Below are 25,582 nucleotides of genomic sequence, written 5' to 3' on the forward strand. Positions count from 1 at the left end.
AATAGAGAAAAAGGTAGAAAGATAAAGTCATACATGGAGCCGCTGGAAAGGCTGCCACTCGCTTTATGGCATGTCCAGCCCATCCACTTCCAAACTCAGCCCATAATAGGAAGAAGACCATGCAGAGGTTGCTTGGTCTCTTGGAATTATCCCAAACCAGAAGTATAATGATTGTTAAAATTCTACACTACTGTGGACTTCATCTGTATTTTTCCCACCTTAACTTTACAGGGGTTTTAAATGGCAAGAAAACTTCATTTAAATTCACAAATATTTCATGCTGTTGTAGAATATTGGGACATTTTTGATGAGATCAGGCCATTCAGCCCAACAAAAGCTCCCCAGTGCAATCCACCTAATTTCTCCTAAGTAACATCAAGTCGACTTTTGTGTCTTCCTAAAGTCCTACTCTCTACCACACTACGTAACTTATAATGAAATAGGTGCCACTAGAAAATAAAAGGTATACAAAAGGCAGACTGTATAGGTAGAAAAGTGAGAAAAAAAGCTAAAATTATCATCTAGTCTGACAGGAGAAATGGGTTCAAATGCCTCAAGGTGATCTGCATTTACCTGCTATCTCCCTTTATTTTTACTTATAAGTCGAGTTTTATCACTGGTGCTTTTTACTGCAGGGACAGCTGACAGCTTACTGTCCAAGTCTATGTACTGGAAAAAAGATGGGTAGATGGATTTACATCTGAGATAACGTAAATAATGAGTGAAATGTGGTCAACAGTATTGATTATTCAGTCAGTCAAGATCATCTTTCAGGGGATGGAGGATCCTTCTTTGACAGACATTCAGCATTAATAAGGCAGACTGACAATCATCACAGAGAAAGGAAAGCAGTTTGCATTTTAGTTGGAAACCATATTCCTGCTTTGGTGACCACATGCTGTTATTAAACTTGCTTGCAATTTCCATTTTCAATACTTTTAATGCTTCTTCTCTGCTTTGTATGAACAGCTACTGGGGGCCACAGCAATTGAAGACAAACTGCAGGATGGGGTTCCTGACACCATCCACAATCTAAAAAACGGTGGAATCAAGATATGGATGCTCACAGGAGACAAGCAAGGTACTTGTTGAAATTCATCCCTAGTGTCCTTAATGAACAGAAGTGGGAGGTAAACATAAATACATGTTTCTTTTGAAAAGATTGGCCTCAGTGGCAACCCCAGTAGAATGATATGAGGCCTTCAAGAGCAGTTATTGTCCAGACAGAAAGAGGAATAGCAGTCTGCTATTGGCTTGTGAATGCATTAAAGGAAAATAGTGAAGATTTTTGCAGTGGGTTGGCACCCTGCCCGGTGTTTGTTTCCTGCCTTGTGCCCTGTGTTGGCTGGGATTGGCTCCAGCAGACCCCCCTGACCCTGTAGTTAGGATATAGCGGGTTGGATAATGGATGGATGGATAGTGAAGATTTTTTGTATCATGTACTTATCCCTTTCTCTTGGTGCTATCCTTTTCTACCATGCACCATTATCATTATAGTACTAACATTTTTCCAAATGCACACCACAATTTAAAAAAGAATGTATTTACTTATACACTTAGCAACCACTTTATTAGGTACAAATATGTAATACCCAGTAGGACCCATTTCTGTCTCCAGAATAACCAGATTTATTTGTGGCATAAATTTAATAAGATGATGTGAACATTCCTTTGGGTTTTTGGTTCATGCTGACTTGGTAGCATCATCCATCCATTGTCTAACCCGCTGAATCCAAATAGGGTCACGGGGGTCTGCTGGAGCCAATCCCAGCCAACACAGGAACCAATCCTGGGCAGGGTGCCAACCCACCGCAGGACACACACAAACACACCCAGCACACACTAGGGCCAATTTAGAATCACCAATCCACCTAACCTGCATGTCTTTGGATTGTGGGAGGAAACTGGGCGCCGGAGGAAACCCACGCAGACACGGGAGAACATGCAAACTCCACGCAGGGAGGACCCGGGAAGCGAACTCGGGTCTCCTAACTGCAAGGCAGCAGCGCTACCACTGCGCCACCGTGCCGCCCTGGTAGCATCATACTGTTCTTAATTGAAATTATTGCAGATTTTTCAGTTCTGCATTTACAAAGCAAACCTCTCATTCCACATCATCCTAAAGGAGCTGTATTGGATTGAGATCTGGGGACTGCGGCTGTTGGAGTAAACTGAAGTCACTGTCATATCCTTTGAACCAGTCTGAGATAATTCATGCTTTGTGACTTGACACATTATCCTGCTGAAAATATACATTTAGAGAAGGTTAGACTACAATCAAAAAGGGATGCACATCATCATCAACAACATTTAGGTATACTGTATCATTCAAATGATACTCAGTTGGTATTAAAAATCCCAGTGTGTGCCAAGGGAATATTTCTCATTCCATTACACTACAAGCACTCGGCTGTCCCCATGACACAATACAAAATTAGTCAATAGGCCGATGCTGTTTTCACCAAATTCTGATTCTTCCTTCTTCATCTGCAGAAAAAGCCAAGCTTTCTCAAACCAGCTTACATTTTTCCAACCTTCTCTGGCCCAATTTTAGTGATCTTGTGCACCCGGTACCCTCACTGGCAGGATTAAAACAGGCATGGTCAGCTGAAAAGATGTTTAACTTGAGAATTTGTGACCTTTCTGTTCACTCAATTGAGTCTAACTATTCTTTTTAGATGTCTCTTAATAAAACATCATTTTCGTCCATGGTACTTCCACTCTGTTGATGCTTTTAGTTTGTTGCTCCATTCTCTGTAAACTCTGAAGGCTGTAAAACAGGAAACTCCAAAGAGGGTAGGTACTGCTGAGATGCCTGAACCACCACATTATGCATCAAACACTCAACATGGTCAAAATGTCTTCAATTATATATTGTGAGACATGCCTGAACACCACCAGACAGACACTGCATCTTTATAAAAAAGCACGTTTTTATTGTCTCCAAAATACACAGTCCCGCACAGCACACCGTGCTCCTCACACCAATCACCACTCCTCCGGGCTTCTCTCTCTGTCCTTGGACCGCATTTCCTCTCTCCACGGGAGCCTTGTCCCGCTCCCACTCCCGACTCTAGCTTCCAGACTGTTGAAAGGCGGGCCCTTTTACTCTCACCCAGATGTGCTCCAGGTGCTCCCTCTGACGACACTTCCTGGTGTGGTGGAAGTGTTGGGAGAGCACTCGGAAGCACTCCGGGCATCCCTGGGGGGATCCTCCTTTATCTTCCCATGTGTGGCAGAAGTAAATCATTCCCGGGCCCTCTGAGACTCGGGGCACCTCCTGGTGGTGGCCAAGAGCCCCAGTAGGCTTGAGCCTCCTTGCTCTTCTCCCGTGGTCTTCCTCTGATCCTGGGAGGTTGCCCCCTCATGGCCTGGAGGACGTACATGCCACCTCCCGGTCCTTCCAGGCGTCCCGGCCGGGTCTCAGCCCCAGCAATTCGCCACAATATCTTGCTCATTTCTAATGTGTGTTCAAACAGCATCCCTATCCTCTTAACCACGTCTTCATGGTATACTGCATATTGAGTTTCAGTCACAATATTGTCTGTTTTGTGGAGCAAGTTATGTGAATTCATGAGGATAACAGGGCCACTGAGTTTATATTAATGTAATCAGATGCTTCTAGTGGACTGTTGTTGAAATGAAACATGCTTGCCTGTGCAGTCAGTAAATGTGATTAATCCATCCATCATCTAACCTATTTTATCCAGATTAGGGACATGGAGTGCTGCAGCCCAGCCCAGCAGCATCAAGTACAAAGTATAAATCAGCATCAGCGTATTGCAGAGAATACTCATGCACACACCCTCAACTATAGCCAGTTTAAAATTATTATTTAACACAACCTGCATGTTTACTGGATAAGGAAATTAAAAAGAAGTATCTAGAGAAAGGTCAATACAGACAGAGAAATTATATGCCAGCATTAGACAGACATTGCCAGAACCAAGATTCAAATTTAGGTTTAATTTAGGAATGTTAAACATTTATTTCTGTCTATCTGCAGAGACAGCAGTGAACATTGGATACTCATGCAAACTGCTGGACAACAACATGGAAATTCTGGAGGGTGCAACACTCAGGTAAGCAGCTTCTCCTGCTATTACTATCATCCTTCCTTTACCTTTCACAGTATGGTATGACTAGTTCATGGAAGCTCTGTTTGCCACACAGGGACCTACTGTGGACCCCACAAATAAATAACAACACTTCTGGGTTAAAGAATGAAGAGTTGTTGAACTCTCATCTGAAGAATATGAAAGCAACTAGACAAGCTCTAGTCATTACTGGACAAGACCTAGTAAGATGGCTGAGACTTCTAAAAGTAGAATCCGAGGATACAAGTGACAATTTCTTTCAATTTATTTGTGTTGTCTGTTTCTTTTGGAAATTTCAGGATGAGATCTTTCAGCAAGATTCACAGATAGCATCCTGTACAAAACAAGCAGGGATCCTTCAGCAGTTTGTTGAACTGGCTAGCAAATGTGAAACGGTAATCTGTTGTAGAGTAACCCCTCTTCAGAAAGCCAATGTGGTGGAAGCAGTGAAGAGGCATCAGAAAGCAATCACCCTCGCCATTGGAGATGGAGCCAATGATGTCAATATGATCAAGAGTAAGATGATAAGCACTATTTAACAAGGTTTGCGCTGATTTGAAAATGATAATGGATACTATATATGCTGTGAATTGAAAGAGTGTGAAAAACAGAATTGTTCTTGTGCTGAGGTGCAAAATAATACTTAGGAGATTTCAAGATGGGTACCAAACACTGGATAGGAACTTCAAAGTTAGTTTATGAGCTGTCGATGGGCATTTAAAAAGGGTTTCAAAACATCGTGTTGGAGATCAGCATTGTAATCCAATCAATCACCCATTATGTAACCTTTTTGATCTAGACATGGATAATGAGAACCAGAACGTATTCCAGGAAACATTAGACATAAGGTAGACACTACTGCTGAATGGGACACCAGCCCATTACAAGGCAATTCACACTCCCTAAAATGCCACTTTAGAGCCCGGAATTAACCTAAATTAGTTTTCTTTGCACAAGTAAGGCTTCCATTATAAGCCAACCCAACCTGGAAAACAATCGTGTCCTCACTCCAAGCAGACAGTGCAATTCACCCCACTTATACAGTCAAACTAGAACTCCATCATCTCAAGTTACTTCGAATCGTAAGAATGTCTTTTCTCTGTAGTAGGATTATTCATCTTGAGCTCTGCTACTATAACATCTTCAGGAGCACTTGAAAAAACCCATGTGGACAAGAGGAAAGAGTGAAAACTCCTGAGAGAAGATACCCAGACTCAGGTTCAGACCCAGGACTCTAGTGCTTTAAGTCAACAGTGCTAACCACTTTGTGCCAGTCTTTGAGAAAGCAATGAGCTTAGAATAAATGCCCTGATAAATCTGCAAATGAGATGAGTATGGAAGATTTGAAGAAAGTCTAAAGGAGTGAACAATCTTGGGATGGAGGTATTTAATCTTGTGAATACCATCAGTATGTGGGTGTTTCAAGATGTGAAGGAGCACTTGATGAGATTCTCTAAGGTCAGGTTAGGTTGGGGAGCATGCACTGTAACAGTGTGTTGCTGCACCCACCACATAACGAAACAGGTCGGGATCATGGTTGGCAACCACTCAGGCAGATTTGCGGTCCAATCTGACACTCTGGAAATGTCCCTCTATCTGCCACAGCCAGGTGTTACGTGGGTGTCCCCTTGGCCTGGTCCAGCCACTCGGGTCCTCAACAATGAGGGTCTTGTGAGCTGGACCACCCTCTGGGAATCGTGCCACATGGCAGTAGTACTGTAACTGATGCCCCCTTACAATGCAGGTAATGTGCCTCATTTGGGACCCCATGAACATCATTCGACACAAAGTAAAACCAGTGGAGCCCAAGAATTCTCTGAAGAGACATAGTACTGAAGGAGTCCAGTCTTCGTCTCATGTCACTGGATAGTATCCATGTCTCGCAACCATATAGCAAGACAGAAAGCACCAGGGCTATCTAGATTCTCTAAGGTGGTGAAAAAGCTAAGGGAGGTTCAGTCACAATGAATGAAAGAGCTCAGAGTGAACATATGAGGAGGTAATACGTCTGACTAACAACAACAACAACAACATTTATTTATATAGCACATTTTCATACAAACAGTAGCTCAAAGTGCTTTACATATTAAAGAATAGAAAAATGAAAGACACAATTATAAAACAAAATAAATCAACATTAACATCGAACAAGAGTAAGGTTCAATGGCCAGGGGGGACAGAAAAAACAAAAAACTCCAGACGGCTGGAGAAAAAATAAAATCTGTAGGGATTCCAGACCATGATACCGCCCAGTCCCCTCTGGGCATTCTACCTAACATAAATGAAACAGTCCTCTTTGGATTTAGGATTCTCACGGAAGGGCTTGATGATGATGATGGTCACGTAGACTTCTTCTTTTTAATCCATCCATCATTGTTGGAGCATCATAAAGCTTTGAGTAGGTGGAGGTGGAGCAGGCCACCACCACAAAGAAACCGGAAAAAGAAACAGAAAAGAGAGTAGGGGTCGGTACCAATTTTAGAGCCACCATGAATAGTTATTTTGAGGAAATTGAACATATAGAGTATCAGGATTAAGTTAAATTAAGATTAAAATGAAGTTATAAAAAGGCCATGTTACAGTAATGTGTTTTCAGCAGTGTTTTAAAGTGCTCCACTGTATCAGCCTGGTGAATTCCTATTGGCAGGCTATTCCAGATTTTAGGTGCATAACAGCAGAAGGCCGCCCGCCTCACCACTTCTTTTAAGTTTTGTTCTTGGAATTCTAAGGAGACACTCATTTGAGGATCTGAGGTTACGATTTGGAATATAAGGTGTCAGACATTTCGATATATAAGATGGGGCAGATTATTTAAGGCTTTATAAACCATAAGCAGTATTTTAAAGTCAATTCTGAATGACACAGGCAACCAGTGTAGTGACGCTAAGACTGGTGTGATGTGTTCTGATTTTCTTTTCCTAGTTAGGATTCTAGCAGCTGCATTTTGCACTAGTTGCAAACGATTTATATCTTTTTTGGGTAGTCCTGAGAGGAGTGCGTTACAGTAATCTAGTCGACTGAAAACAAACGCGTGAACTAATTTCTCAGCATCTTTCAGTGATATAAGAGGTCTAACTTTACTTATGTTTCTTAAGTGAAAAAATGCTGTCCTAATGATCTGATTAATATGTGATTTAAAATTCAGATTACAGTCAACAATCACCCCTAAGCTTTTTACCTCCGTCTTGACTTTTAATCCTAATGTATCCAGTTTATTTCTAATAGCCTCATTGTATCCATTATTGCTGATCACTAAAATTTCAGTTTTCTCTTTATTTAACTTGAGAAAATTACTATTCATCCATTCTGAGATACTAGTCAGACATTCTGTTAGTGAATCAATAGAATCAGGGTCATCAGGTGCTATTGATAAGTACAGCTGTGTGTCATCAGCATAGCTGTGGTAGCTCACGTTGTGCCCTGAGATAATCTGACCTAACGGAAGCATGTAGATTGAGAATAACAGCGGACCCAGGATAGAGCCTTGTGGAACACCATATCGGATATCATGTGTCTAAAGATATCATGTGTGACTAAAGAGCATGGTTGAACATTTCTCGAAGGGTTGAAATGGAAGGGACAGAGATTTGAAATGAAAAAAAAATTGAAAACAAATGTTTAGATTAATTCCATGAGGAGTTTTAAAATTCATTTTAAATCCTTCTAATTTTGAGGCTATTTTAAAATAATTTAGCAAAATGTTAACGCTAGTATGCTGCAAACAATTCATTGATGCAATTGTCTTTGATTCTGTCAATACAAAGAATTCTGTTGTAAGCAGGAGCATTCAGGATATCTCCAAACTAGCATAAGATCTTGAGTTTTAAATCTAGCTCCCTAGTTCCTGTCGGTGTGCAGACAGCATGTTTTCTCTGAGTCTGTGTGTTTATTTTCTTGATGTACTTTGGTTTTCCTCTTGTATCCCAAAGACGTATGTTAGATTAATATACTATACAGTATTGCGGCAGGTGACTTGGTTACCTTGATATGCTGACACCTTGCCTAAGATTGTTTCTTGCCTTACACCCAAAACAGCTGGTATAAATTACAATTGCCCAAGACCCAGAACTGGACTGAGCAGGTCTGAGGCTCATATTTATGTTATGGTGGTGAAGTTGTGGCACTTCTGCCTTGCAACAATAAGACCAAGATTGACTCCTGGGTGCTTGCTGTGTGCAGTTTGCATGGTCTCACCATGTCCATGTGGGTTTCCTCCAAACCGTCTAAAGACATGCAAGTTAGGTGGATTGGTGTCATTAAAATCGCCCTAGTGTGTATGTGTGTGTTCACCCTGTGATTGACTGGTGCAATCTGCAGGGATTGTTCCTGCCTTGTGCCTGATGCCGGCTGGGATAGGCTCCAGCTTCCCCAAACCCTGCCCTGGATAAGTGGTATAAGAACATGTATGTATGTATGTATGTATGTATGTATGTATGTATATAATGATATTCATTTTAGTCAAGTGCAATGAATGTTCGATGTATTACACATAAACTTCTTAATGCCATTTTGAAATGTGTTTTGTAATATAATAAAGAATTTGACGATACATTATGACAGTTTTGAAATAATATTAATATATGGAATTTCCTTCAAAATAATACATTTGTTCATATGGATCGAATATCCATCCATCCATTATCCAACTCGCTATATCCTAACTACAGGGTCACGGGGGTCTGCTGGAGCCAATCCCAGCCAACACAGGGCACAAGGCAGGAAACAAACCCCAGGCAGGGCACCAGCCCACCACAGATGGATCGAATACTTAAGCACAAAGACAGCAAAGTTTTCCCTTATAAATATATTGCCATCACATTCTTTCACATGCTGGTAAGATGTCCATCAATTTACATTTTTTCAGGATTTGTTTATGTGATTTAAAAGAGTGTGTGGTTAGACGCAGCAACAGCACTTCTACCTGTCTTCATGTTATCCTTCTCTGGCAGTGTGGCCAGTGAGGCACCCTTTTCTGATCTCTATAGGGTGGTCCAGATCTAATTATGCAATTTTTATTACGCTATAACTTATTCATTTTATTACATAGAAAATCACTCAAAAAATCCCGGACTGATGACATGAAGAATTGTCTTCATGCTGAACTGGAATCATCCCCACATAAATCAAAGTCATCCAGATGATCTGGATCAGCATAATTAGATCTGGACCACCCTGTACTGTGTTAATGGGAACAGTTAAACAATAAGAACTGACTTTAATTCAGGTTTTGGGGGCCAGAGCTTATCTCACCTAACATGGAGCAGGAATAAACCTTTAATGAGGTACCAGTCCATCACACACATACTGTTGTAAGAAGGATGCTATATAGCGCCCAACCTGACATAAATTGGACATGGGAGGCACGTGTAAAATAAAGCAAATGTTTATTTTTCTTCAGCTGGAGGGCACGTCGTCCCCGTAATCTCTCCAGCCGTAACACAGTCCCAAGCACAGTAACAACACAAAAGCACTAGCTTCTTCTCTCTTCCACCACCACTCCTCCTCCGCAAGCTTTGTCCTCCTTCCACCCAACTCTGGCCGCTAAATGGTGGTCGCTGGCTCCCTTTTATTGGGTATCTGGGTAAGGTGAAACCAGTGCCCAAAAGGGGCCAGCAGCACCCCCTTGGCGGCGCCTGTGGAACCCTACAGAGTTGCACAGGACTCCAACCCCCATGAAGCCCTGGGGGAGTCCGAGGCACCGCTGCAACCCAGGGAGGCTGCCATCTAGCGTCCATGGGGAGATACTGGGCTTCCCATCCTTATCCCCCTGGCAGACGTGGCGAAGGGGCGTCCCAGCCAGGCATGGACCCCGGCCATCCGTCACACTGTGTACATCGTGGGAATTTAGTTTAATTCAATCCAATGTTCACTTTTTTGTTGTGTTTTCTATTTTTCCATTGCTTTTATTGTATTTGATTCAAAGTAAATCTGTTAAAAAGAATATGTTTGTGCAGCGCTCTCCAGTGAGTCCAGTCTAAAGTCTTTCAGACGTGCAGGATGGTGACTTTCAGTGTGACTCAGAACATACGTTTCTAAAGCAATGAACAAAGTAGTGAGATGTGTAAAGGGTGGGCAAAAACACCATAATAAAGGATTTGAATAGCCTAAGGCAGCTGAGGTTAAGGAACCTTTGTTTAGAAATGTTTAATTGTAGGTTCTCTGTTACTCTCTGGTTTCAAAACTGGTTTTCTGGGATTTTCTGAAGCGAGCTTGAGGTCCATGGCAATGCAGAGTTTTTAGCATTAAAACAATGTCCTCGGGTTCAGTGGGTGTGGATGTGCGAAGCTGGAACGTTGTGTGCCTGCAGGGTGTTCAATAGGGAAACAAGTTGATTGTTGAATTCCTATTGTCAGGCTATTCCAGATTTTAGGTGCATAGCAGCAGAAGGCCACCCGCCTCACCACTTCTTTTAAGTTTAGCTTTTGGAATTATAAGGAGACACTCATTTGAAGATCTAAGGTTACGATTTGGAATATAACGTGTCAGGCATTCTGATATATAAGATGGAGTGAGATTATTTAAGGCTTTATAAACCATAAGTAGTATTTTAAAGTCAATCCTGAATGACACAGGCAACCAGTGTAGTGACATCAAAACTGGAGAAATGTGTTCGGATTTTCCTTTCCCAGTTAGGATTCTAGCAGCTCCATTCTGCTTGTTTAACATGTGGGTGCAATAAGCTCAGCTGTTTCTTATTGAAACTCCTTGAGTCTTTAAGCAATGCACCTGCACCAACTGAGTATGAAAGAGAACAAATTGGAGGAAAATGAAATTGAGGAAGAGAGATGAATGAAAAAGGAGAGCAAACAGAATCAGGGTGGTCAGAGAAGAACATGTTAAGAGGCATTACAGGGGCAGACCGGTTCACTCCTGCTGACTGACGGAGAGCAGGAGCGATAGTGTGCTTCTAGGGATCCTGCAAAAAACGACTTAAGTCGCAGATAGACGGAGTTGGGCACAGCACGTCCTGGTGGATGGCAAAGGAAGGCGACCAGGATGGAAGTTGTGAGCAGACACCAGGGTCTCGGCCTTGCTAAGTATACCTGGTTAATGAGTGAGCACGGTGAAACGAGAGAGAGAGAGGGAGAGACCTATGCACTGGGGAACAAATTAAAAGGTCATTCTGACTCTGATTTTATCCACAGTTTTAATGGAATATTTATTGGCACCAGATTTAATGGAATTATTTTCAGTAATCACTCTCTATATCGCGCTTCGACTTTCGCGGCTTCACTCTATCGCGGATTTTAAATGTAAGCATATCTAAATATATATCACAGATTTTTCCCTGGTTTGCGGCTTTCTGTGGACAATGGGTCTTTTAATTTATGGTACATGCTTCCTCAGTTTGTTTGCCCAGTTGATTTCATACAAGGGACGCTAATGGCGGATGGCTTAGAAGCTACCCAATCAGAGCATGTTTTACATATTAACTCCTCAATGATATACAATATGCTTCCCGCGCGGTACTTGATTGTTTGCTTTTCTCTGTCTCTCTCACTCTCTCTGCGCCTGACAGAAGTGGTGTGAGCAGAGGGGCTGTTTGAACAGAGGCTGTTTGCCTAGAGGATACGGACGCTCCTCTAAAAAATGCCGCTTTATTGCGGTGCTTCGGCATACTTAAAAGCCCATATTGATTTTTTGATTGTTTGCTTCTCTCTTGCTCTCTCTCTGACATTCTCTGTTCCTGACACGCATTCTTTGAAGAGGAAGATATGTTTGCATTCTTTTAATTGTGAGAAAGAACTGTCATCTCTGTCTTGTTATGCAGCACAGTTTAAACTTTTGACTAAAGGGTGTTATTTCATGTCTAGAGGGCTCTAATAATGTTAACAGTGTGGGAGAGTTTATAAGGGCTTAAAATATATAAAAATAACTACACAAACATATGGTTTCTACTTCGCGGATTTTCACCTAACGCGGGGGATTCTGGAACGCAACCCCCGCGATCGAGGAGGGATTACTGTATTTGGATTATTTATTTGTCTGCACTGCACTTTCTGTTGGACACTCCTTTCATTGTGTGGAAATAAAATGCATTGAGCACATTTGCATCAGTCTTGTTGCTTGTTTATGCTTCTTTGTTGCCCTGGACATCCCAGTCATGACAATTGATGAGCCATGTTCAAGGAAGAGATGCCAAGGTTGCAGATACAGGTACTTTCATCCAGTTACCCAGCAGATTAACACTGGCATATATGACAGAATTGGCACCTCGATATAATTAAAGAAAATATAAAAATGAAATTCTTTGTTTAAGGAATATGTGACTCAGTTTAAAATAGGAAATGTTCTTTGACTTCTGATGTCTTTAATGATGGTATATCTAAAAAAAATCCATCAATCCTCAACTGTCCCCATAACACTTACTGTCCTGACACCATTGTCCCTCTATTTCTTCATTCACAGGGGCACACATTGGAATTGGCATCAGTGGGCAGGAGGGTCTCCAGGCAGTCCAGTGCAGTGATTTTTCCTTGGCACAGTTCCAATATCTACAACGCCTTCTGCTGGTTCATGGCCGGTGGTCCTATCTGCGAGTCTGCAAGTTTCTCAACTACTTTCTCTTCAAGACCTTCTCTTTCAGTTTTGTTCACATTTGGTTTTCCTTCTTCAATGGCTTCACGTCACAGGTGAATGTCGCTGTTTGTGGCCTCTAATCTAAAAAAGCTAAAGCTTACAAGACTCTGGGAAGTTTGAAAATGTCTCACCAAGACATTTTGGCAGCCAATGTATAGAAATCTTTCCTGTTCTCACTACAGGTGTTACTTACTATGTATTAGACCAAGTAAGGCACCTCTAGAAATCAAAATGCATGTCTTGTGAAAGTTTGTGAACCCTTTAGAATTTTCTATATTTCTGCAAAAATATGACCTGAAACATTATCAGATTTTCACTCAAGTCCTAAAAGTAGATAAAGAGAAACCAGTTAAACAAATGAGACAAAAATATTATACTTGGCCATTTATTTATTGAGGAAAATGATTGAATATTACATACAGTGGTGTGAAAAACTATTTGCCCCCTTCCTGATTTCTTATTCTTATTGTCACACAAAATGTTTCTGATTATCAAACACACTTAACCATTAGTCAAATATAACACAAGTAAACACAAAATGCAGTTTTTAAATGATGGTTTTTATTATTTAGGGAGAAAAAAAATCCAAACACTCATGGCCCTGTGTGAAAAAGTAATTGCCCCCTTGTTCAAAAATAACCTAACTGTGGTGTATCACACCTGAGTTCAATTTCCGTAGCCACCCCAGGCCTGATTACTGCCACACCTGTTTCAATCAAGAAATCACTTACATAGGAGCTGCCTGACACAGAGAAGTAGACCAAAAGCACCTCAAAAGCTAGACATCATGCCAAGATCCAAAGAAATTCAGGAACAAATGAGAACAGAAGTAATTGAGATCTGTCAGTCTGGTAAAGGTTATAAAGCCATTTCTAAAGCTTTGGGACTCCAGTGAACCACAGTGAGAGCCATTATCCACAAATGGCAAAAACATGGAACAGTGGTGAACCTTCCCAGGAGTGGCCGGCCGACCAAAATTACCCCAAGAGCGCAGAGACGACTCATCCGAGAGGTCACAAAAGACCCCAGGACAACGTCTAAAGAACTGCAGGCCTCACTTGCCTCAATGAAGGTCTGTGTTCACGACTCCACCATAAGAAAGAGACTGGGCAAAAACGGCCTGCATGGCAGATTTCCAAGACGCAAACCACTGTTAAGCAAAAGAACATTAGGGCTCGTCTCAATTTTGCTAAGAAACATCTCAATGATTGCCAAGACTTTTGGGAAAATACCTTGTGGACTGATGAGACAAAAGTTGAACTTTTGGAAGGCAAATGTCCCGTTACATCTGGCGTAAAAGGAACACAGCATTTCAGAAAAAGAACATCATATCAACAGTAAAATATGGTGGTGGTAGTGTGATGGTCTGGGGTTGTTTTGCTGCTTCAGGACCTGGAAGGCTTGCTGTGATAGATGGAACCATGAATTCTACTGTCTACCAAAAATCCTGAAGGAGAATGTCCGCCATCTGTTCGTCAACTCAAGCTGAAGCGATCTTGGGTGCTGCAACAGGACAATGACCCAAAACACACCAGCAAATCCACCTCTGAATGGCTGAAGTAAAACAAAATGAAGACTTTGGAGTGGCCTAGTCAAAGTCCTGACCTGAATCCAATTGAGATGCTATGGCATGACCTTAAAAAGGCGGTTCATGCTAGAAAACCCTCAAATAAAGCTGAATTACAACAATTCTGCAAAGATGAGTGGGCCAAAATTCCTCCAGAGCGCTGTAAAAGACTCATTGCAAGTTATCGCAAACGCTTGATTGCAGTTATTGCTGCTAAGGGTGACCCAACCAGTTATTAGGTTCAGGGGGCAATTACTTTTTCACACAGGGCCATGTAGGTTTGGATTTTTACTCCCTAAATAATAAAAACCATCATTTAAAAACTGCATTTTGTGTTTACTTGTGTTATATTTGACTAATGGTTAAATGTGTTTGATGATCAGAAACATTTTGTGTGACAAACATGCAAAAGAATAAGAAATCAGGAAGGGGGCAAATAGTTTTTCACACCACTGTATTTGTGAGTGGCAAAAGTATGTGAACCTCTAGGATTAGCAGTTAGTTTGAAGGTGAAATTCGAGTCCGGTGTTTTCAGTCAATGGGATGACAGTCAGCTGTGAGTGGGCACCCTGTGTTATTTAAAGAACAGGATCTATCAAAGTCTGCTCATCACAACATGTTTGTGGAAGGGTATCATGGCACAAACAAAGGAGATTTCTGAGGACCTCAGAAAAAGAGTTGTTGGTGCTCATCAGGCTGGAAAAGGTTACTAAACCATCTCTAAAGAGTTTGGACTCCACCAATCCACAGTCAAACAGATTGTGCACAAATGGAGGAAATTCAAGACCATTGTTACCCTCCCCAGGAGTGGTCGACCAACAAAGATCACTCAAAGAGCAAGGCGTGTAATAGTCGGCAAGGTCACGAAGGACCCCAGGGTAACTTCTAAGCAGCTGAAGGCCTCTCTCACATTGACTAATGTTCATGTTCATGAGTCCACCATCAGGAGAACACTGAACAGCAATGGTGTGCATGGCAGGGTTTCAAGGAGAAAGCCACTGCTCTCCAAAAAAAACATTGCTGCTCGTCTGCAGTTTGCTAAAGATCACATGGACAAACATTGGAAGAATGTTTTGTGGACAGATGAGACCAAAATAGAACTTTTTGGTTTAAATGAAAACCGTTATGTTTGGAGAAAGGAAAGCACTGCATTCCAGCATAAGAACCTTATCCCATCTGTGAAACATGGTGGTGGTAGTATCATGGTTTGGGCCTGTTTTGCTGCATATGGGCCAGGACGGCTTCCCTTCATTGATGGAACAATGAATTCTGAATTATATCAGCGAATACTAAAGGAAAATGTCAGGACATCTGTCCATGACCTGAACCTCAAGAGAAGGTGGGTCATGCAGCAAGACGACGACCCTAAGCTCACAAGTCATTCTACCAAAGAATGGTTAAAGAAGAATAAAGTTCATGTTTTGGAATGGCCAAGTCAAAGTCCTGACCTTAATCCAATCAAAATGTTGTTGAAGGACCTGAAGTGAGCAGTTAATGTGAGGAAACCCACCAACATCCCAGAGTTGAAGCTTTTCTGTACGGAGAAATGGGCTCGGTGTGCAGGAATGAGCAAAAGTTACCGGAAATTTTTAGTTGCAGTTATTGCTGCAAAGGGGGGTCACACCAGATACTGAAAGCAAAGGTTCACATACTTTTACCACTTGCGAATATGTAATATTTGATCATTTTTCTTAATAAATAAATGACCAAGTATAATATTTTTGTCTCATTTGTTTAACTGGTTTCTCTTTTTCTACTTTTAGGACTTGAGTGAAAATCTGATGATGTTTTAGGTCATATTATGCAGAAATAGAGAAAATTCTAAAGGGTTCACAAACTTTCAAGCACAACTGTATTTGTTTGCATCCTGCATCAAATGTGAAGTGCTGATGCTGATCACTTTTTCTTTTGTTTCAGCCAACATATGAAAACTGGTTTATCACACTGTACACTGTGATGTATACTTCACTACCTGTCCTAAGCATGGCCTTGTTGGATCAGGTAAGGGCTGGAAAATAATTTAGGCATACACATGGGTTTGTTGAATTGGGTCAAAACCACAGCACAGCAGTATGACATGGGGCCATTGAAGCTAGGGAGAGATTTGAGAGGTGTACTTTAGAAATATTGAGGTGTTGCTGGAGTTGGTCAAAGTTATTGGAGGAGCTGGACGTATGAGAGGCTCACGGATCCCAAATCGGTAAACATATGTTGTTGGGTGTGGAGATGTTCATTGTTTTAGTTTTGGATTAAGCAGAAAACATCAGTGTTCTGAAATGGATGAATTCTTAATGGAGCCACTATACTGAAACCTTGCTGGTCTTGGTGGAGGCTTCACACTTATTGGTTGTACTAGAAAAATATCAGAGGTCATTAAGTACAAACACTGGAAGTGAGAACCCAATGAATGCTATGTAGAGTATAGGGGTTTATTGAAACATGAACACAAAGGTTGCCAGTGCTAGAACTTTGTGGTGCTTTGGTGAAAGGGAGTGCATGAATAAGGAACTTTGTAGTATTTATCAGGCAATAACAGATCCTCTGCTCAGGTAGCCCCTACAATTAACTTTCCAACCTCCATTCAGGATGTGAGCTGTCACACCAGCCTGAAGAAGCCAATGCTCTACTGGATTGGACAGAAACAGCAGCTGTTTAACCTCCGAGTGTTTGCAGTAACTGTGCTTCAAGCCTTGTTCACCTCCCTCGCACTCTTCTTCATTCCTTATGGTGCCTTCTACAACACTGCCTATGACTTTCAGACCTTCTCTGTCACCGTGGGAACGTCCGCCGTGTTTACAGTCACTGCAGAGGTGCTGGGGATTGGGCGTGGGATGAAGGGGGATGTGGAGAGGCAAAAATGTTTGGATTACTAAATGACTTCTTAGGGTGTCCGAGGGTGAGATTCAGGTGAAGCATGTGACCACCTCATCCCTGGACAGAATCAAGTGAAGGAGCTAAGATGCATTTATTGTAAACTGCTGCATCTCTGTTTCCTCACAGATCATTCAGAGGATCACATATTGGACTCGTTTCAATGTCCTGGCCGTCGTCCTTTGCCTTATTCTGTATTTCATTATGACTTTCATAGTGCAAAGTGCTCATTTGTACAGGGTGGCTCCACAAGACTTCTCCTTCCCAGGTGGGCATCACCTTCTTACCACATGATTGTACCATTGCTGAGATGGTCCCTTTCTAATCTGGATGCTCTGATTTTCACTAGGGGCTGCTTACAATGCATTTTCACATCCGTACGTCTGGCTAACCATTCTGCTCACTGTGGTCGTCAGCATTTTACCTGCACTTACTGTGAGAGCCTTGAAAAAAGCACTGAGAAGCCCTGATTTGCATCGGGTAAGGCAGAGTAAATCTGGGTGAATGAGAAGAGTGTAAGAATGCGTATGGCTTGCATATGTGTGTGCGTGTGTGTGTGTGTGTGCACAAGCGCGTGCAGGTTTGTGTTTTAGTATCTGGACATATACCGCTATAGAAAATGTGTTTATGCTGATCTGTTTTATTCATTGTGTGCGTGCATGCATGCATATTCGTGCACATAACATGACATTCCCAAACCCCTTAATCCAAATCAGTGTAACGGGGGTATAGCCTATTCCAGAAGCACTAGGTAACAACATTGGAGGGGATGCTTGCCCATTGCAAGGTTCACTTATTCAAACAATCACATTGTCACTCAAAGAGGGTCAGTTTAGATTTACCAGTTCTTTTAATCTTCAAGTGCTTGGGGATGTAGAAGAATGAGAGTAAAGAAACAAATATGCAAATTCAACCATTTTTATTTCTGTTAAACCTCACCTCCAGCACAATCTCTCACCCATAATGTCACCCAAATGAGAATTTCTGCTGTTACAGAGTGGAAAATCTCACCATAAACGTGCCATTGAAATTGCTGGAGTTCCAGCACATCTAATTTTTCAGATGTTGGTGCTGGAGCATTGGCCTCAAATACTTCTCTGTTTGAAACAGCGTAGGAAACAGAGTTAAGTAGCCTTGGTTTAAAGAGATGTGTATGCCCCTGTACATGTGGAGGTACCCAAATTTCATCAATGATGTGTTGGATGCTTGGGTAAGTGATCTTCATTGTCCACTGCTTCAACACAAGCAAAAGATGCTGTGAAAGTTTGTCTTTAGTTGCAGGTTATTTTCTTGGGCACTGGAACTATGATGCCCTGCACCCAAGAAAGGAAAGCTGTAAGTAATGATGAACTTTCACAGCATCTCACTTATATTAATTGCAGAAGAAGCATGTAACATAATGTTATATCTATTGTGTAACGTGGCTTGGACACAGACAGACGGACAACGGTTTGTCACCCAGCACACACATATTTTTTCTATACAATATTTACAAGTATAGTCAAGTTTCTCCTAAAACTCAGTGCCTTCAGCACCGATTCCCCAAAGTCCAGGCTTTACAGTCCAGTGCCTGCCTTCTGTCCGCCTCCACTCCTCTCTCACCAGACTCTCGTCTACTTCCACCCGGCTCTTGACTCCAAATGAAGGGAGGCGGCTCCTTTTATAACAGCCCGGATGGGCTCCAGCTGCTCCCCGACACTCCTCCGCAGACACTCCCTTGTGTGGCAGAATTGTCGGCTGCACACCCAGAAGCCCCCCAGTCTTCTTCCCCCCAGCACTTCCTGGTGTGGCGGAAGTGCTGAGGTCCAGGGCTCTTCAGGCACCGGGGCGCCCCCTGGCCGTGACCATGGGCCCCTACAGGGTTGAGCTTTCAAGCTCTGCACCCGTGGTCCCCAGTGCAACCAAGGCGGTCACCTCCTCGTGGTCTGGAGGAGGCGCAAGACCTCCTCCGGTCCTCCTGGGCGTCCCGGTTTGGTACCACCCCCAGCCGTCCGCCACACTATCCAGTAAAAAACTACTTAGACCAAATCAAGCAGGCTTTTGAAAAGGACAAAGTTACATCCAACAAATTCACATCTTACATGGCAGAGGGGTGGCTCTGAGGCTAGGGATCTGCACTGACAATCGGAAGGTTGCAGGTTTGAATGCCGTAAAATGCCAAAAGAGTCTCTGCTCTTTTGGGCCCTTGAGCAAGGCCCTTAACCTGCGATTGCTCCGTCCTGGGTATGACGTTATTCTGCATCCGTCCCTGCATGTAGGGAAAAACTTGGGGGTTGGTGGCAGAATTGGCACTCCAGCCACCATAAAAAAACCTCACACTGTTCTACTACATCTGAACTGGTGTGGAGCTGAGGTATCACACGTTGCATGGCTGCACTCAGGTCCTAATCTGGATCCTGACTTGGTTTGTCGTGTGGTGGGTGCGGCAATGCACTGTATCAGCGCGTGCTCCTAACCTCTCTCTTACTTATATTAATTGCAAAAAAAGCATGTAACATAATGTTATATCTATCCAGTGAAAAACTACTTAGACCAAATCAAGCAGGCTTTTGAAAAGGACGAAGTTGCATCCAACAAATTCACATCTTACAACATGTCTTCTAATGAGCCATAAAAGTACACATACAGTACCTCTTTATGCCATTTTTGTAGACTTCCAAAAGACGTTTGACTCAGTGAACTTCAAACTCATGTCTGCAATTCTATGTCACTATGGAATTCCACAAAAACTAGTGCCAACAAAAAAAAGTCCTATATGAAGACTCAAAAAATAAAGATCTCGTAGAATTGCAGCTGTGAAGTGAGTCCATCAGTGGAAGAGGAGTTCTGCAGGGTGATATACTGGTTCCATTTCTGTTTATCATTATAACCGACTACGTCATGCAAACCAATTCAACTTTGTCACTTGCACAGGAATAAGTAGTCGAAAACTCAAACAACGGCTTAATGACCTGAACTATGCCAACAATACAGCTGTTTAGAGAGAGACTGAGTGAGAGGACAGCCAACATCTAGAGAAAAATTGTCAAATAGCAGAACAGGCCAGCCTAGAAATAAATATAAATAAGGTAAAGCTAATGATAATCAGCCCTGAGCACAGGAGACCAAATCGAGATCGTTAATCACATCAACTACCTGGGATTAGTGGTTACCAATACTCTCAACAATGTCAAAACTCAAAACGCCCAAACCTGGATAGCCTTATGGAAGCTCCAAAGTATCTGGTAAGGTAAGTACGTATCAAGACAACTAAGGATCTGAATATTCAAAGTCTCATGTCTAAGCATTTTTCTAGAAATCTGAAAACTTAAAGTTAAAAGAATGCTAGATAGCTTCACAACAAATTGCTGGAGAGTAATGCTTGGAATAAGGTACACTGGGCACATCTCAAATGACACAATCTACAAACAACTTAACTAAGAAGCAGTCTCAGATGTCATCATTAAAAGACAACTCGTGTGGTTAGAAAACATGCTACTCTGAGACTCAAATGAACTCATCAGAAAATATGCCCTCTACAATCCATCAAGAGAATATGAAAGTGCCAAAACAAGGACCCTCAATAAAACTGTATTGGCAATACATCACCAGCACCATTAGCAAAACAGTCTGAATGTGCTCAGGCAAAATCAAATGAGACGCACAAGACTGGGAGAAATGGTGGAAACTTGTTCTTAACTGCACAAAGTCTACCACTTGATGGACAGTCAAAATGCACTGCTGACCGATGACAATGAATTATGAATATCCTGATTTATGGCCCTGTGTTGGTCTGTGCTATTGTGACAGGTGTCTGGTCACACTTGCAGGTAATCTAACCTAGACACTGTTAAAATATCCGACTATGCCACCCAGTTTTATTAAGAGACTGGGAACTCCTGAAATTTACCAATAATAGCACACAGGATTCTTTAAATTGAGCGGTGAGTAAGCACACAATGAAAGACACAACAGTAATTTCAGGAAAAGCAACAGTAACTTCTATTACACCAGACAATAATAAGTACATTAAAAAGATAAATGAACATAAACAAAATCTAACAATATCAAGAACAAATTTCCTTTTTTTAAAAGGAAAACACACAGTCCACACTCTAAAAGTCCGTCAAAAACAGAATTGGAGAATACAACCTTTAGTGGTGCAGAGTCCAGTTTGTGCACTGTTACCCCAACACTTAATCGTTTAACTGTCCACCGATGCACTCTGTTCACCGGACACTCGTTTCCCAACAGAAGTTGTGTCAAATCATTGAATCCCTGTCAGCGTCTCTTCGTCGTTCCTTTTTTTTCCACTCTGAGCTCCTTGTGTTGCTGTGACCTAGGCACGCCTCATTTCTCGTCTGTCAGCTTTGCTTGGTCCTTTCATGCAGCTTCCCTCTCTCACTGAACCCACAACCGGCGTCTCCTTGTAGAGCTGTCTCTTCCTCCCTGGAAGTAAGTGTTGCCGTCCTTGTGCCTCATGTCGTGCCAGCCAGGTACCCTCGTCTGCCTACGAGCCCCTGTGCCCTGCCCGAGTGTCTTGGATACATTCTCAGTGGATCATCCCTCTGTTGCCTTCTCCTGCCCATCCATCCATCCATCCATCCTCTTCCGCTTATCCGAGGTTGGGTCGCGGGGGTAGCAGTTTAAGCAGAGAGGCCCAGACTTCCCTCTCCCCGGCCACTTCTTCCAGCTCTTCCGGGAGAATCCCAAGGCGTTCCCAGGCCAGTCGGGAGACATAGTCCCTCCAGCGTGTCCTGGGTCTTCCCCGGGGCCTCCTCCCGGTTGGACGTGCCCGAACACCTCACCAGGGAGGCGTCCAGGAGGCATCCTGATCAGATGCCCGAGCCACCTCATCTGAAACCTCTCGATGCTCTACTCTGAGCCCCTACCGGATGACTGAGTTCCTCACCCTATCTTTAAGGGAAAGCCCAGACACCCTGCGGAGGAAATTCATTTCAGCCGCTTGTATTCGCTTCTCCTGCCCAGAAGTTTAAATCTCCTTCAGTCCCTGCCATTATCAGTTCTAGACTAACGGATTAAACAATGGCACATCTAAATTTCCTGGGTTTAACAATTAATGCAAACACAAGTTAACAAAATGTATTGTTACCAACCATTAATGAGTACAGATCTCATGAGTAGAAGCCAATATTGTCAAACATGTTAATTTCCAAGTCAGGTAAATACAGACATCCTCCAAGGAAGAAGCAGTTCTGTTATCACAACTTGGTATTGTTTGTAATCTCAACCAGCCATTTGCAATACAGCAAATACCTGCATCCTGCAGACAGCCTCTTAACTTCTCACCCCCAGTCTCAACAATGGGTGCCTAATGAAACCCCCCAGTGTACAAAAAAAAAAAGGTCCCCCTCTGACACTATGATTAATGAATGTCTTAGTGAGCACGTGTCCTTGTACATGTAAGGATACATATATAGTATGCTACCATGGCTGTCCGTTTGTCTATTCAGGATTTTAAATCACCTGTAGCTCGCAAACCATTTGGCATATTGACCTCAAATTTGGTACACATATACTATGTGACCTCTACTATCGTCTTTCGGGGTGAAGATTGACCTCCAAAGTTATTCCTCTTTTATTTTTATTTTATTTTATTGTAGAATCAACTCTCGGCAGCGGCCAGCAGGGTGGCAGTGTGGTGCATGCGTATGGGCACCGTTCTCATCTCTACCACCTTCGCCGTCACTTCCCATACCTCTTCATATCTGAAATCATTTTTGAGGCAGATTGAAGACTTAAGTGAAAAATCAAAGAAAATGTACTAAGTAATTGCAACACAAACACCGGCTTTATCAGTTTTAATGCGAAAAGATGCCAACGAAAGAAAAGAAGAAGTGGGGTGCAAGGGTGGAGACAAGAAGAGCTGCTCCGGAAGCAGCAAGCGTATCAACCTCTGAGCAAGCGAATGGTAAACGTTGTGACAGATAGAGGGCGCTATTGTCCTCTTGAACCCTCAGACTTTACGCCAGACACCAGATGAAAGTCCAAAATAATGATTTTTTATTAATACAAAGTGCACAAAGCACCCTCCTCTCCACAATACTCATAAATAAATACAATAATCACAAATCAATACACTCCACCTCTCCCAGACGCGTTGCCACCCTTCCACCCAGCTCAGCTCAATGTTCTGGTGCTTCTCAGAGTCTTTTATAGTCCCTGACCTGGAAGTGTTTCTCATCCTTCAGTCCATGTGACTCCTCATCACTTCATCATCTAAAAATCATCTTCTTCATCCCGGAAGTATAGTCGCTTCCGTTGTCGCTTTGCCTATGACGTACTTCCGGGTTATAGGACACATGTGACTCTCTGGGCCTCCCTGCAGTGTCCTCTGTTGGCCCCTATGAAATCCAGCAGGGCTGTAGAGGAAAACACCATTGTCCATGATTCCCTGCTGGTATCTGGGGCACCGCCATGCTGCAGGAAGAGCTCCATCTGATGGCCTGGGGGTATTGGCAGGGATGACAAACCAGCCATAGACCACAATGTACAGAGAAAGAGGATGAAAACTAGGAATGCTCAAGTCAAGTGTATTCACTGTGTGCCGTTACTGGTGGTTTTTCCGATATGTGTGTGCTTCAAGTTTTGTCAATCTGTGAACTGAGTTTCTGTCTTGATTTATATATTGTGTAAGTGTTGCTGCTCATGTGAATGCCTGCTTTCTTTTCAAGGTGCATACCTCAGATATACAGGTATCTTACCTGAATGAAGTGGAGTTCCGCCAGTTCATCCATGGTGTTCCTCCTCGTCGCCGTTCCTCTTATGCTTTCTCACAGCATCATGGTTTTGGTGACCTTGTGACTACCATGAACAGCAGAGAGACAAGGGCCTGCGAAGGAGTAAAGACAATCCCTTCTCTCGGCTGATCAGCAGCACTGAAATTCCAGGACAAAAGCTGAGCATCTTTCGTTGGATCTCAAGGAACAGCAAAAGACCTCCAGAGGAGAGAAGTATCATCTTAGCACTTTGCTTTGTTTTCTAATAATCTTTTTTACATTTATATGTTTTTGCACAAAAACAGAACCAACACAATTTGCCTGAAAATGTAATAATTTGGGAAAAATGACAGGAGATGATATGAATAAAATATATTAGAAGGACTTTATACAAGTCATGTTAAATGTCTAGTTTAGGAATTTAAAAAAATCCTATATAGAAGTTTCATACTGTAGGATTGTTTAAAGCTAAGCAGTAAAACATTCATTAACAACAGACAGCAACCCCCTATGGGGCTCAGGTGATTCAGATGTACACTCCATTGAGTACACTTAGATGATTTGTAGGCAATGCCAAAACATAACGGATACAGAAAAGGAAGCCGAATAATTCATTAAATGTCTCATAGTCTTCACAACTGGTATAACACTTACAGTGCAGAGTTAGCAGGTGCAAATCACGAGAGGAAGATAACAAACAAGTTGAGGTTATTTTATAAAAATAATTTGAGAAGCACATACATTTATACATTATACCTACATATTCTAAAGTATTTAGGTGTTTTTTTATGACACAGTGTTCTCACGGTAGAACCAATTTCAAATTACAGCACAGTAAATATTGTAAACGACACATCGATTGATGCCTTGCCCAAACTCTAAAATGCATTCATGAAACCAAAATGAGACTCAAGAAAAAAGATAAAGTGGCACCCCAGCAACTAAAATAATAACTAAAGAGTAAAAGTGACGAGTGTGTAATTGAAGTCAAAAGGGTATTTGCTCAGATGAGAATGGGATATAATTTCGGTTGACTTGAGAGGTTAAGCTTTGCCAAATTAATTAAAATTAGTAGTAGGCGTCAGCAAACAAACCCTGTGTAATCCATTTAGCTAAATAGTCAAAATACTTAAAGATATCAGAGGTGACTTAAGGAACGTTTCTAACCAACCAGCCTTTATTTTAAATAGAACCCTTAACAGTGAACAACATCCCAAGGCACTTTACAAGTACAGCTACATTGCACAACTGTTTACACACATCATATAAGAGGGAGAGGGAGAAGTTAGGAGGACGCGCTGATACAGCACATGACAAACCAACTCAGGATGCCAGATTAGGACCCAAGTGCAGCCATGCAACAGGTGACACCTCAGCACCACACCAGTTCAGGTGGAATGGAACCAGTGTGAGGTTTTTATTGGTGGCTGGAGTGCCAATTCTGCCACCAACCCCCAGGATTTTTCCCGCAGGTTGGAGGGCCAATATTAGAATATTAGGTATACTATAAATGACCCACGAGATCATTCTATTGGACTAGAGTGCTTAAAAAATGTGCAATGTTATTGTGGAATGATCACAATAGAAATGAACCAGATAGTCAAAATGCTCTAGTCTCATTTATGAAATATCATCTGTTAGAAAATATTATTGACACAACTGGTATAAGCAGTCTATTTTTATTTGATTGCTTTGTGAATATTTCTTCACATTAAGCCGATGTACATATATAGGAAAAGATATTAGAG

General features: G+C 42.1%; 1 protein-coding gene across 2 annotated transcripts in view; it reads left to right on the top strand.

The window, feature by feature from the left end:
* Nucleotides 1-25,204, top strand: part of atp8b3 (ATPase phospholipid transporting 8B3) — an 89,868-nt gene extending 64,664 nt beyond the window's left edge. For both annotated transcript variants that reach the window (XM_039766925.1, XM_039766927.1), the window contains 10 exons: nucleotides 970-1,081; nucleotides 4,007-4,082; nucleotides 4,174-4,300; nucleotides 4,397-4,613; nucleotides 12,507-12,730; nucleotides 16,162-16,245; nucleotides 16,830-17,054; nucleotides 17,245-17,383; nucleotides 17,465-17,595; nucleotides 23,790-25,204. In XM_039766925.1, the coding sequence (XP_039622859.1) occupies nucleotides 970-1,081; nucleotides 4,007-4,082; nucleotides 4,174-4,300; nucleotides 4,397-4,613; nucleotides 12,507-12,730; nucleotides 16,162-16,245; nucleotides 16,830-17,054; nucleotides 17,245-17,383; nucleotides 17,465-17,595; nucleotides 23,790-23,984 (1,530 nt within the window). In that variant the 3' untranslated portion in view covers nucleotides 23,985-25,204. The remainder of the gene's footprint in view (nucleotides 1-969; nucleotides 1,082-4,006; nucleotides 4,083-4,173; nucleotides 4,301-4,396; nucleotides 4,614-12,506; nucleotides 12,731-16,161; nucleotides 16,246-16,829; nucleotides 17,055-17,244; nucleotides 17,384-17,464; nucleotides 17,596-23,789) is intronic.
* The last annotated feature ends 378 nt before the right edge of the window (nucleotides 25,205-25,582 follow it).

The sequence above is a fragment of the Polypterus senegalus genome, chromosome 10 (assembly GCF_016835505.1).
Source record: "Polypterus senegalus isolate Bchr_013 chromosome 10, ASM1683550v1, whole genome shotgun sequence".
Taxonomy (NCBI): domain Eukaryota; kingdom Metazoa; phylum Chordata; class Cladistia; order Polypteriformes; family Polypteridae; genus Polypterus; species Polypterus senegalus.